Below are 12,964 nucleotides of genomic sequence, written 5' to 3'. Positions count from 1 at the left end.
CTGTAACTGGAAAAGAGACAGGTGAGAACACCAGGAGCCTCTCTCAACACAGAGGACTTGTGTCTCCATGTGGAACTTTGTCCCCAGTGCCAGGCTCCTGGGCAAACCTGATCGGGCAAAGTTACCTCAGCTGCCGGGAGCTCGGGGGATAGGGAGACTGGTGGCAAATCCCACCCCCAAATCCTGTCCTCAGCAGAGCCATCTCCTTATCCCAGGAGGCTGGTGGATAGAAGATACTGGTGCACAGAGAAGGCTGGTGGAGGAACCCTCGATACCACCCTGAGGCTTTGGCTCCAAGCTTCAGCGCTGGCCCCTGGGGGGGGGGGCTGGGCTGGACCCCACTAAAGTCTCCCTCCCACGGGGCCACAAGCAGCCAGGACAGTGATGCCGAAGCAAGCAGAGCAGCCTCTTCCCTCCGTCCCCCTAAGCGCCCACCTCATGTTCAGCTCTTACCCCTCCGCCGGTGAGGGAAGGCAGTCCTGAGCACGGCAGCAGCGAGAAGGACAAGCACAAGAGCGTTAGAGGCGGAGCGAGAGAAAGCCTGTTTGCTGTGAGGCCTGGCAGCTGGCTGGGCGCCCTCCCAGTTTTCAAGATGGCAGGAGATTAGGGGCGGCCATGGTGTGTAGATCCCTCTAGAAACTGTGTAAGGCAAGAGCCACTCTTGCTTGACCAGGCTTCCTCCCAAGCCAGAGCAGCTGCTTGCCAAAGGCCCAAGGCAGTGAAAAGCATCCCAGACATTGCCCCATGTGGCGCCAAACTTAGACCCCCTTCGTCCAGCACACTGCTCCCCCTCCCCCCAAGACTGTGGTTCAACAGACATCAGAGCCTCTGTTGGGGGACCAGGGTCGGGTGTTGGCGGGGGAAAGAAAGAGAGAAGCTTAATGCTCTCTCCTTTTGGAGAAATAACCACCCTCTGTGACTCTCAAGGCAGGCTCCAGGGCTGCTCCTACTGGCTTTGCACAGACCTTCGATGCAGCAGTGGACATACTTTCTGTCGGCTAGTTGCACGTCCGTTCCTCCTATCTTACTTCTGTGTCCCTAGTGCCTACTATGGGAAACTGGCTGGCACACCCCAGGGAACAGAAATGCGGCGGATGAGCACACAAATGGATAGATGAATTAATGACCCAGTCCCGAGTCATTTGCAATCTGTGTAAGGATGTCATTCTCCACCTTATCTATAAAAACCAACTGGGGAGTTAATTCTAAGAGGCAAAGGTGGAAGGGTATAAAGGTCCACTCTTTGTCCTGGGAGCTCCAAGGACATGCTTTTTATTCCAAAGCTTTTGGACCAAGACTGCCATCCAAATGCAGAATGCCCAGCTTATAATTTCTAAATGTCAGCATTCATTGTACTCATTAATTATATATTTTTTATTCAATAAATGTCTTGACTGCCATCTGTGTATCAGGACCCACGCAAAGCACAGAAACCATAGAGAAGAAACTGGCATGTGGCCTGCCCTTGGGGAGTACACACTCTAATGCGGGGGTGCCCAACAGGGAGTTAGACAAAGCACAGCACCTGTGACAACACTCAAGGGCGTGTTGAGATCTTTTCCCAAACCGAGATGAGAATCCATTTCTCCTCCCATGGCCCACCTATACCTTGGAGGACCATGGAGATTAGAAAAGTTAAGAGCTGGGGACTGATGGCTAATAAACACAGAGTTTCTTCCTGGCATGAAAATGTCCAAGAATTGGGTGCACCTGGATGGCTCAGTCTGTTAAGTGTCTGCCTTTGGCTCAGGTCATGATCCCAGGGTCCTGGGTTTGAGCCCCGAATCAGGCTCCCTGCTCAGCAGAGAGCCTGCTTCTCCCTCTCCCTCTATGTGCTGCTCTGTCTACTTATGCTCTCTATCTCTATCAAATAAATAAATAATATCTTAAAAAGAAATAAAGAAAGAAAAGAAAGAATATGTCCAAGAATTGGATAGTGGTGACAATCCTTTAAGGGATAGCTTCTGTGGTACGTGAAGGATATCTCAGAAATTTTATGGAAGTTAACAGTGACTTTCAGCCATTGGGAAATACTTGGCCAATTCTGGAGCGTGATGTCACTCAACACCCAGCTCCCTCTTACCTGTTCTCCTTTCAGTCCTGGAAATCCAGGCACACCGGTGTCCCCTTTTGGTCCTCGAGGGCCCTGGAAGGAATCATCAGAGGCTATTTTATGGTTTATTAAGATTAAAATGCTTTAGCCAAGTGGAATTATTTTTTTTCAAAAAGTAGAATATGAAGGGTCATTCTGCTGGTGGGAAGAAATCCCCATGAGCCAGGAAGCCGTGATCTGGCAGGGTCTGGCAGAAAGAAGACAACACTGAGCAAAGGCTTCCTCTGACAGCCGCCACTGGAACAGCCTCGTCCTGCTGCCTCGGGTGGCCCTGTGGGTCCTTCCAGGCCATCCCATAGCCGGCCTCCACCCACCATTCACCTTCCGTGACTCCTACTTCTTCTCTGGCTCCCTACCACTTATGGGGCAAGATCCAGGCAGCCCAGCCTGACACCCAAACCCAGCCCAGACAGCCTTAGACCTCACCCCCTTCTCCCTGTCACCCCACCAGGGTGAGCCTTTCCCCTTCTCCTCTGGGCCTCCGCCCACGCCTGTCCCCTTGCAGGAAGGCCCGTTCACCCCCTTGAGGAGCCAAGTTCTGCACACCCAGCCAGAGCTAACCTCTTCTCAACTCCAACAGACGCTCAATACCTGTGACGATGACTCACAGCCAGATGTCTGCCCCAAAAAGGCTCACATGCTTTACTGCCATGAAACTTTCCACTAGTCCCTGTCCTCTCCGCTGGGGTAATGGGTGAGTTATGCATGAGAGCAGTGGCTTTCAAAAATTTGTGATTACTATTTTTTAGCGATGAAGCTCTCTGCCATCCTTTTTCAAACAAGACTTAAATGAAAACCCAATATATAAAATATGTCAAACAGAGCTGCTTTATTGGAAGCTGCCTTTGTGGCCTCCTCTTTACTCCCTAGAGTGGCCCTGTAGGCTCCCTCAGGAACGCAGAACTACTCATCTAGAGGAAAACGTATTCTGGAACATGCCACCAGTTTGAAGCCACCACGCCGGGGCTCAGAGGTGTGGCCTCTTTTCCTAACAAAGAGGTGTCCTCCTCGGCTGCCGCTCTCTCCTGTGTCTAAGGGTTACTTCATACGTATTTTCAGTGTCATTTTCGGAGATGCTCCTTTTACAAAATGTAAAAAGTTCAGAAAAGTAAAAAAGAAACAGAAAAAAAAATTGTGTATCATCCCACCACCAAGAATCAATTTATGTCACAGTTTTGATAAATTCCCTTCATTTTCCCCGAGACTGTGTATAGGCCTGCTGGCAATGGGACGTTCCAGAGCTGTAGTGTCTTGGAGAAATCATGTAGATTTCACTCTGGAGCCTTGAGCTTCAGCACAGGTTCCAAGTTCTAGACAGAACTGATCAGTTTCTACACAGAAACGCATATTCACCTTCCACAATGGAAACTCCAGTGGGGTTTCCTATGAACTATTGGACTTCCGGTCTATGATTCCACTTCCCCCATCCCCCATCTCACTTTAGGAAACTGATCTGCTGGAACTGTATCGACCGTATCTATCTATCTACCAACTGAAATGTTTGACTCATCCACTTGCATTCATAGAAAGCCAACCACGGGGTCTGGTTTCCGCTGGTACTGTGGAAGAGAGAGATAAGACCCAACCTCCACACGCTGTTCATGGTAAAATTGAGGGAAAAAAAGACAAGGACACAAATAACTGTTATTCAGGGCAGAAAAGAATCATGGCAGAGCTGAAAATAAAGCCTATGGGTCTCAGAGGAGGAAAGGATCCCTCCATGTGGGAGCCAACGAGGACAGGTTACATGAACAAGGTGGCACCAGAGCTTGGTCATGCAGAACGAGAGTGGCATTCCACGGGGAAGGAACAGAATGAACACAGCCCCAGAGCACAGAGGGAGGAGGGCCACTGTGGTACTTACTGGAAATCCTGGCAGCCCGGGTATGCCCTCCGGACCCTGTGACATAAGAAAAACCAAGCAGATGGGTGAGGAGTAGCATTTCCAGCAGGAGGGAGGCCAGCAGGAATGCGGGGCCTCAGGGCCCACCCCTCCCAGCACCTCCCAAAGGCCCAAGCATGTTCCGTGTGGAGGACCCCATGATCCTCTCCTAGACGAGGATGCCGAGGCCCGGGAGGAGAAGGAACCATGCAGAGTCACATGGCTAGTTAGTGACAGAGCCAGAGGGAGCCATACTCCCTCTCTACCGCCAGGGAGGACCTTATATTTGAAGTCGCTGACTCCTGCTCTGGGAGATCACTCAGCATCAACCTCAACTTGTGTTCTTGAGAATAAGCCCCTCATTTCTGAGGAGTGGGCCCGGAGAGCGTACTGAGATATTTATGGGTGGAAATGGGGGCGTTTGGGTGGCGTTCTTCTCCCTCAGAGAAGAATAAACAGGGTCTGGTTCACTACACATTGGTCAGGGCTCTGTCTCTTGACCCGGGCACCCACATATCCATTAAAGTCTGTGAGTGTGATACAATACATAAAGAGAGAGACAACTGGAAAGCAACACATTTCTCAATGCCCTGTGCGTACAGGGGGGTGGGGAAGCACGAGTGTGCTGGCTGGGACTTGAGTCCTGTCAGGGAGGGAAGGTCCTCTGAGGAGGACACTCTTGGCCCTTTGTTGGGACTGAAAAGGACCCCTGAGGACCTGGATTTGCTAAGGTGGGGGCGGGGGGGACACAGGGATTGGCAGGGAAGGTAGATTCTAGAGGTGGGCAGAGGGAGAAGGGGCGGGGACAGACAAGGCCCAGGGACTCTCAGAATGGAGAGGCCAAATATTTCATTTGAGCCTGTATATTGCTTTAGTAATAACCCACCTAATACCCTAAACCTCTAATAGTTTGGGAAATACCAAGAGCCTCTGTGAGACAACTTTGGCTTGACAGTGGGTTTGCTTTAGGGGTTGATCACTGGGGTGTTTTGAGTGATTTTCTAGAAATCAAGGGAAGGGATGTAGTGCAGAAGAGACAGGAGAAGACCCCACCAACAGAGGTGACCCTGCAGGAGACTGGCTCTAGAGGAACCTCCCAGGTATTTGCAGAAGCCTTGGGGAGGGCACCAAGGGCCCCTGGACATGGATGGTGGGGCCAGGCCAACCTCAGTGGGGACTGCTGGGGGATGACCCCCAAAGCCAACTGTGGAGGTATGAGCCTCAGTCTCCATGTGGGCCTCCACAGAGGGCAAAGCAGGTCCATGCCCTAGCCTCTCACGAGCTGCCCCAGAGGCTGGTGAGGTCTTATCAGAGAATAGGCTCAGGGGCTCAGCTGACCTCTCTCCCCAGCTATCACCAGCACATGCTGGGAGGGGTGATGGGAATGTATGGCACAGCCTGCAGGAAGGAGTTTCCTTCCTCTTAGGTCCTGCTGTGCCTTAGACCAACTCTGTGGACTAGCTTCCCTGAGTGTTCCTGGTCTCTAACAGGGGCTAGAAGAACTGAAGCAAGTCACATTCTCTCCTTGTGTACCACTTTTCCCATGAGCACAAGGTTAGGTCTCTCTAGGCTCTTCCCATTCTGTGAAATGAGATCGTGTTAAGAAAAGCAGGCCAAAGCCATCACACGGACATCACTGGGTTTGTTACTTCTGATTCTCTGATTTCCATGACACATACTTCTGGTACATGAGACTGGAAGCTTCCACTGCATTGGACAAAACTCCCAGGACAATCAAATTAATGTGATGGCAACTACTCAGAAATGCAAAGTTCCTTTTCCCTTCTATCCTGACACACTCTAGCTCCACGCTTCAGGAGCTAAAAGGGTTCCAAACGAACCCAACTTCATTTCCGCAGGGGCCTCTGGGTAGGACCCGCACTCTGGCGGCAGCTGTGGATACGCACCGGAGGCCCAGCCAGCTCAGGGACGTCTGAGAGATTCATGAATCCGTGGGTGATGTTGGTTAAGGACTGAAAAGAAAGAAAGCAGACAATGAGACAGAGGGTAGCACACATCCCACTGGTGGCAGGCTTTAACGGAGGTCACCCCAGGGTGACAGAACACAGGTAGACACTATAACATCCAAAACTGACTGCCAACACACCCGTCCCCTCCCCCACTTCTTATACAACAGCACTGAGCTGCCAGCACTTTCTTCTTTCAGTTAACCTTAAACTTGCATAATACGTACATGCCTGCTCTCTTTTAAAATTTTAAACATGTGTCTATATTTTTAAGCTAGCTAGCTATATATATATATATATATATATATATATATATATATATATACACATATATATATATATATCTCCACAGTAAGCTTGCAGTGTTGGCTGTGTGTGTGTGTGTGTGTGTGTGTGTGTCCATGGGCCTGTTTTACATAAATGGCATCAGGCTACCTGTATGATTTTTCAACTTGCTTTCTCTAACTACACAGCATGGCCATCTTTCCATGTGGAACTGGCCATATGGGGCATTTCTAGTTTTAAGGTATTGCTAAAAGCTGTCTTAAAGGGCCATACAATTCACACTGTTGCTAGAGCATATGAGATTATTTCACCACGCCCTTACCCATGCTGGATATTTTTAATACCCCTCTCTCCCCCTTTTTAAACTCTAGTCATCCTTTTTTCCAGTTATTTGGGATTTTTGTCTTTCTGTCATCTACTGGTATGACGTCATTGTGTCTCCAAAGGGCCACAGTTTCTCTCCAGTGTGAGGCCCTAACATGAAGGGGACCTTGCTCTGGTCCCAACCACATCCCAGCCTTCTCTTCAAATTTCCATCTCTCTCCACCCCGTCCACAGCCATCAGCTCCCTGGGCCTTGGATACACATTTATACTCTGAACTGTGGGCCTGCCACCGGAATTCTGGAGGTCCTGTCCTTCACACGTACCTGAAGATCCTCTCAGCTCTTAAGTCTCTGCTCAAAGACACTTCCTCCAGAAAGTCTTCCTGAATTTCTCATAACCCAAAACATCTTCCTACTTGCTCCCTCACTTAGGTTCCTCTGCCTCTCTGTTACAGCTCTATTACAGCCGTTCTCTTGGCTGCAAATGCTGCCAACCAGAGGAGTGTTCTGGAAGCCCCATGTCAGAGAACGGTGGTACTGGGGGGTAAGAACAGACACACGGGGTATGCTGGTGGCTGGGAACTCTAATTCCAGAAGCCAGCTATGTGCCCTCTGTGTAACCACCAGCACTGAAGGCCCCAAAAGCTATGGACTACCTTATCTCCCCTTCAGCAAAGGCACAAAATAGTCATTCTCCAACCTGGATGATACTTACACTGGACAAGACTTCGATGCGACCTGGTGGCCCCCTGGGTCCAGGGGGTCCCACAATGCTGGCTCCATCCATGCCTCTCTCACCCTGGATACAGCAGTGATAGTGGGAAAAAAAAAGTCATTGTACAGAGATAACGCTCCTAGAACCTGGCTGGGAACCCCCACCCCCATCTCAGATCTGTGACCTCACCTTGGGTCCCTGGTCTCCTTTTTCTCCTTTGGGACCCTGGCGAAACAAACAGACACTCTTTGGTTTTCTTCTCTTCACTTTGCTTCCTCTCCATCTCTCCTCCTGCCTTGCCGTCTCTCCCTAAGCACCCACATGAATTTTGCCCCCAGATAATGGGGGTAAAAGATGATGGGCAAATTCCCCTTCCAGAGTCAGAAAGAATGAACACCCATAGAAGGTCTCCGCCAGCACGGAGCAAGTGTCCTCTTAACCCTGAATCCCAGAGCCTTCTGCATCTGCAGGAGAGGGAAGGGTCTTATTTAATCGCGGAGGGGGCTATGCCGCCTGCCCCTGTGAGGCTTCTCTCCTGGACTGGTATGCTCAGCTCTGGGTCCCATCCGACAAGGATAATGAGGTCTTTAACTCATTATCTTTGTCAGATGGGACAAAGATGGGGAGGGGTGGTTCTCTTGAGAGCAGGCATCATTGCAGAGGATGGATAATACCTCCCTGGGGCTAGGGGCAGCCGGAAGGAGCCCCTGTCAGGAGCGCAGGGTTCTGAGATGAGGAAAGTGTTAGTACTGAAGGGAGCAGCAGGTAGGAGGCAAGGAAGCTGAGATGCTTGATTGTAAGGGACAAAGAGAAGACTTTCAAGTTTTCCCCTATGATATTTTATACAAAATGTCTGTGCTGCTCCTCAAAGAAACAAGCTATAAAGAGCACTTAGTGTCCCATTGCATGGCTGGCAGACAAAGGCACAGAGAGGGTGAATTACTGAAAACAGCAGGGCCCGGATGGTAGCCCCCCCAGACGAAGGCTTCCGAACTCAACCTACACTGGGAGCCACTGGTCCGGAGAGTCCAGGTTCATGTAACAGCCTGATGCTTCCAGACCCTTCAGGATCCTGGGAAAGAAAGAGAATGAGTATTTCTTACCCAGTTCCCGAGCACCTACTGGTGCCAGGTGGGGAGCTGGGCCCCGGGGCTGGGCTCAGTGGAGGGTCACCACCGTCTCTGTTATTGGACCAACATCTGTTAGCTGGTTTGCTCCACAGTCCCTAGTGCATGTTGTACTTTAGCCACAAAAAGGGGGGCAAAGTACCTCAAGTCCAAGTCCCGCTGTACACCCAGGGCCTGGGGGCCCTGGCGGTCCAGGAGGCCCTGGGGGTCCCATGACCCCGGGAGAGCCAACTTGTCCATTTTTCCCTGGAGGTCCCGGTAAGCCTCTGTTGCCAGGGTCACCCTGTAAGAAAGACGACAGGTTTATTGTGCAGCCCTGGGTTCACCGGTGGAAGGAGCAAAAGACACGCCTGAGTCCGAAAATCATTCTTTGTACTTAATGAGGCTGATGGGTTCTCTGACAGCCACTGCTTCGAGGTACGGAAACCTCCGTCTTGCTAACTGACAATTTCCGTGGAGACACGCTGATGCGCTCTGTGCATCCGGCCCTTGGGGTGGAGGGCGGGGGAGGGGAGCAGACATGGTATCCATTCTGCTTTCCCCAAGCACTTCCTGGGATCCGTGCTCTCTGCTCCCAGACGCGCAGACCCTCAGCACTCCAGCCCAATGGAGCAAACCCAGAGAAAGGCCACGAATGAGAAGAAAGTATTTTCCTTTTCTTTTTCTTTTACCTTTTCACCGACTGAGCCGTTAGGCCCTCTTGCGCCCTGGGGGGGAAAAAACAAAACAAAAGACATACACACACACACACACAAAACAAAAAACAAGAAAAAGGACCAATTAATATACATCTCATTTGGTATAATCAGAAGAAAAAATGCAGAATTAATGACTCTTCAGTAACAGGATATTAAAAGGGGCTGATGTCTCCGAGCCGAGCGTCCGTTTGCGAGGCAAGTTACACTGAAAGCTGGAGAAATCTCGTTTTTCAACTGTTAGCTCATTGCCTACCTCAAGAGTGAAAAGGAGAAGTTAAAGATGAACCAGGGAGAGACTGGGGAGGAATAATTCCCTTGGAGAATTATCTGTACACTGGCTGGTCCCTTTTCCCACCTTCCCACAATGCAAGTAGAGGGATATGTCTCCTACCTGAAGCCAAGAAAGGGCCTTCAAGAACTTGATATGTATTTCCTAGACTTTTGGAGATTTGTGGAATGATGATGGACTTTCTTCTGGATAGATCTAAAGACCAAAAGCTGGCTGGGGTGGCCCCGGAATGGGATTGGGGGGAAGGGTATAACTCTAACGTGGGTTGCATGTCCATTCCCAATGGGAACCACAGTACAGGTTGAGAGAGGGGGCTTAGATGTAGATTCCATAGATGAGAACCAGCGATGAGCTCTGAGTAGAGGGGAGGACCAGTGGGGGGCTGGTGGCCAGGAGCGGTCAACCATAAGAGACATGGCCCTACGTCAGGGGACTGTGGACAGGGCCCCCCAGTGGGAGAACCTCTCAGGATTCACAAAGGAAGGAGCCAGGAAAAGGTCCTGACACTTGATTGTGATGTACCCGCCTTCTGCGGCTCTGCCATTCTCCCCAATCCCTCTCTCCCTGGGCTGGATGGCCCTTCATATCAAATCCATAGAAAGGACAGAACAGAGAGTTCCAAAATAATATGCTCAAAAGTCAGATGGCAAATGACACCGAAACTGAAAATAGCAAGGAACGCTAGGGCAAAAACACAGGAAGCTGCAGCCAGAGACTTCAATGGTGGAGAGAAAACACAGGGGAGAAAGGATCCTGCAGAGCGGAGGCAGCGGAAGCCAGGAGCTGGATGTGGCTCTGATGGGCAGATAAGTTCAAATTCTGGAGCAGGAATGCTGGCAAGCGGTGCCCGTTCCCCCTCACCTCCTGGTCTCACACCTACATGAACAATGAACGTTGTTTACTAGAGTCAGGACATAGGGCCGAGCCTCGAGTGGCTAAGGGAACCCAGGGAGGTCCAGGAGTACCCCAAAACTCATAAGACCAGCTGCAGAGGGGCCCTGCCTGATGGTACACCCCACTGCCCCCATCCTCTCCCCGAAACCTGCAAGTCTCTGAAATAGATGCTGCCCAGTTCTCCAACAGAGGCAGAAAACAGACCGAAGAGCGGTTCCAATTTCCAAAAGCAAACAGACAAGCAAGAAACACCACACATCCGGAGGGAAGAAAACACAACACTGTGTAAGGGAGGCAGCAGTGCCGACGGAATGCACGCCCAGGGAAGGAGCAGGAAGAACACAAGCCAATTGGGACGCTAAGTGTATACAATCCGTATTCTCAGGGAGAAAAGGGAGGGCTTTCTAGCCACGAGACGTGGGCAAGCTATCATGGCATAAGCACAGATCACTTCGAGATCTTAAAAATAAAAATACATAACCGTCGAAAGAAGTGCTCTACAGCGGCTGAATCACAAGAGAGGCAACGGAGGAGAGACTTACAGAATCTGGCTGTAGAGTTCCCCTGCCTTCCAGCGGGGACATTAGTGGGTGGCGGGACGGGAAGGGCTGCCGGGAGAAGGAAGCGGTGGTGGCCGGGCTCAGAGGCTTCTCTGCCTACCTGACCACTGAGAAACTACATGGGACTTTTCACCATGGGCAGAAACAGAAAAGAATTGTATTCCAGTTCCTCCTCCTAATCTGGAGGCTGCAGTTTCTGGGCCGGCTTTTCTCGGGTGTGACCAGCCAAGCCGTCCTCTGCGGCCTGTCGCCATCTGTCCTTGAAGGAGGTGCCGACCTTGTCACAAGTCACATCGCAGTCAATCAGGGATATTGTGAAAGAGAAATTAAACGAGGCTCCTCTCTCGACTCCTGGACTCCATCCTCCGAAAACCTTATTGTGTTCCCAGCTGAGCTTGTTAAAGAAAATGATGTTTGGAGAGTGAAAAACGGTCTTTTTCACGTTACCTTTCCAGCTCTTCAAACTGAGAGTCCATCTTGTAGCAGTTTCAAAGGAAGTTCTGGAAGTTTTGGATCTTGATTAACTGGTCTCAGAAACAGATGATTTTATCCAGCTTGTACATGCAAAAAGGTACTACTTGGACCCATTCCACTGGCTCACAGATTCGGTGGCCACCGTTTTGGAACCTGAGTGGATCAGCTTGGGGCACAGAAGAGCTCATCTTGGAATTTATGTGAACACATACAGTGGAAACTGGCAACCCCAATGACAAGAGTCAGCAAAGACTCTGCTCCCCAAATGACAGGGTAGAGCCGTCCTTCACTGTTCAGTGGGTTCTAGAGGATCCTGGAATACCAACCAGCCCAGCTGCGGGGTTGGCTGTGGCAGTGAGATATGGAGAGGCCAGTTCCACAACGGAAATACTGCCAAAGACCGAGGTGCAGGAGTGCTACAAAATCACGCTGCAGAATTCACTAGAAACTTCCGCTCATTACGGGAACTAAATTTGCTAAGGACTTTATTTGACTTCAACAGTATAAGAACATCAAAGAACCTAATAAATACATTGATTTTTTTTTTCCTGTTGTGGTATCTGAGATGTTACAACTTACTGCCTCATACATGTCTGTCAGCTGAGCTCTTGGTGTTCATTACACTGATAACTTCAACTTGTTACAATTAGAACTGACCATGGTCCATTTGCTTTGATGGGGGTCTATGATACTGATTTTGTACCAAACACGTCTGACGGTCAAAGAAGATATGAAACGGGAAATCAGGCCAGTACTGAAATGTTCAAGTGACCTAAGCTGTTTACCAGCCCCAAACCCATAACTGGACCTTTATTAAGCGTGGTTCACCGTGTAGGTTCTCAAGAGCACCCTGCTCTGCCGTGTGTAAAATTTAGAGAACTGCTCAAATCCCGGTGGGGTTCAGTAGAGAAAGGGCAGCTGATAATGATTGACTTGCATTTCCCCTCATCTCATGGGCAAGACAGAATCTCCTATATATACGAGGCCCAGCGACGACATTTTGGCAGGTCAGTGGGATCACTCGAAGCCCATTACTGGGAGCTCAATGCCCCTCCGCAGTTCTGGGCACTGAAGAAATCTTCAAAACACAAATTCCTTCCTGCCTGGCTGTCCCAGCACCTTTTGACATTGAAGAACACAGCGAATGACTCAGATTGTAAAAGGAGGACAAGAGTGGGGATTGCGAACGCTACGCGTGTGCTGAAGATCCGGGTGGTACAGTGTGCCACCCACAAAGCAGGAAGGAATGTTCCAGAGATCCATCTCTAGCACGTTGCAGAAGCGTCCTTTCCAGAAGCATTCTGTAGCTGGGAAAGCAGGCTACTCTTGTCCTGTTCCTTCATGAGCTAAAGATCTCAGGGTAGCAGCTCCTCTTAATTCGGGGAAAAAAAGCTGAGAACGCCTGTCATCGAACTCAACATAAAGTAATCTATTGCATAAATTCTAAATGACCATCCACATTTTGATGACAATCCCAATTTGAAAATAATGAATATATAGGATAATATTCTTTTGCCAGCCAAATAATTCCTTGGGGGAAAATTCTTTATTCTTTGGGGGAAACCTGCCCTTTGGACAACTGCCCAGACTGGTCTCCACACATGGCGAGAGAGAAGAGAGGCTGTTTTCTGGGCAG

General features: G+C 50.0%; 1 protein-coding gene across 1 annotated transcript in view; it reads right to left on the bottom strand.

The window, feature by feature from the left end:
• The window catches only part of COL15A1 (collagen type XV alpha 1 chain), a 102,160-nt gene that overhangs the window by 25,396 nt on the left and 63,800 nt on the right, over positions 1-12,964 (bottom strand). The window contains exons 17-24 of the mRNA XM_045081622.1: positions 9,085-9,120; positions 8,556-8,696; positions 8,290-8,358; positions 7,476-7,511; positions 7,287-7,370; positions 5,903-5,968; positions 3,978-4,013; positions 2,084-2,146 (exon numbers count right to left, since the gene is read on the bottom strand). Of these exons, the coding sequence (XP_044937557.1) occupies positions 2,084-2,146; positions 3,978-4,013; positions 5,903-5,968; positions 7,287-7,370; positions 7,476-7,511; positions 8,290-8,358; positions 8,556-8,696; positions 9,085-9,120 (531 nt within the window). The remainder of the gene's footprint in view (positions 1-2,083; positions 2,147-3,977; positions 4,014-5,902; positions 5,969-7,286; positions 7,371-7,475; positions 7,512-8,289; positions 8,359-8,555; positions 8,697-9,084; positions 9,121-12,964) is intronic.

The sequence above is a fragment of the Mustela putorius genome, unplaced genomic scaffold (assembly GCF_011764305.1).
Source record: "Mustela putorius furo isolate JIRA1106 unplaced genomic scaffold, ASM1176430v1.1 tig00000580_pilon_pilon_pilon, whole genome shotgun sequence".
Taxonomy (NCBI): domain Eukaryota; kingdom Metazoa; phylum Chordata; class Mammalia; order Carnivora; family Mustelidae; genus Mustela; species Mustela putorius.
This window is presented reverse-complemented; position numbering and strand designations above follow the sequence as displayed.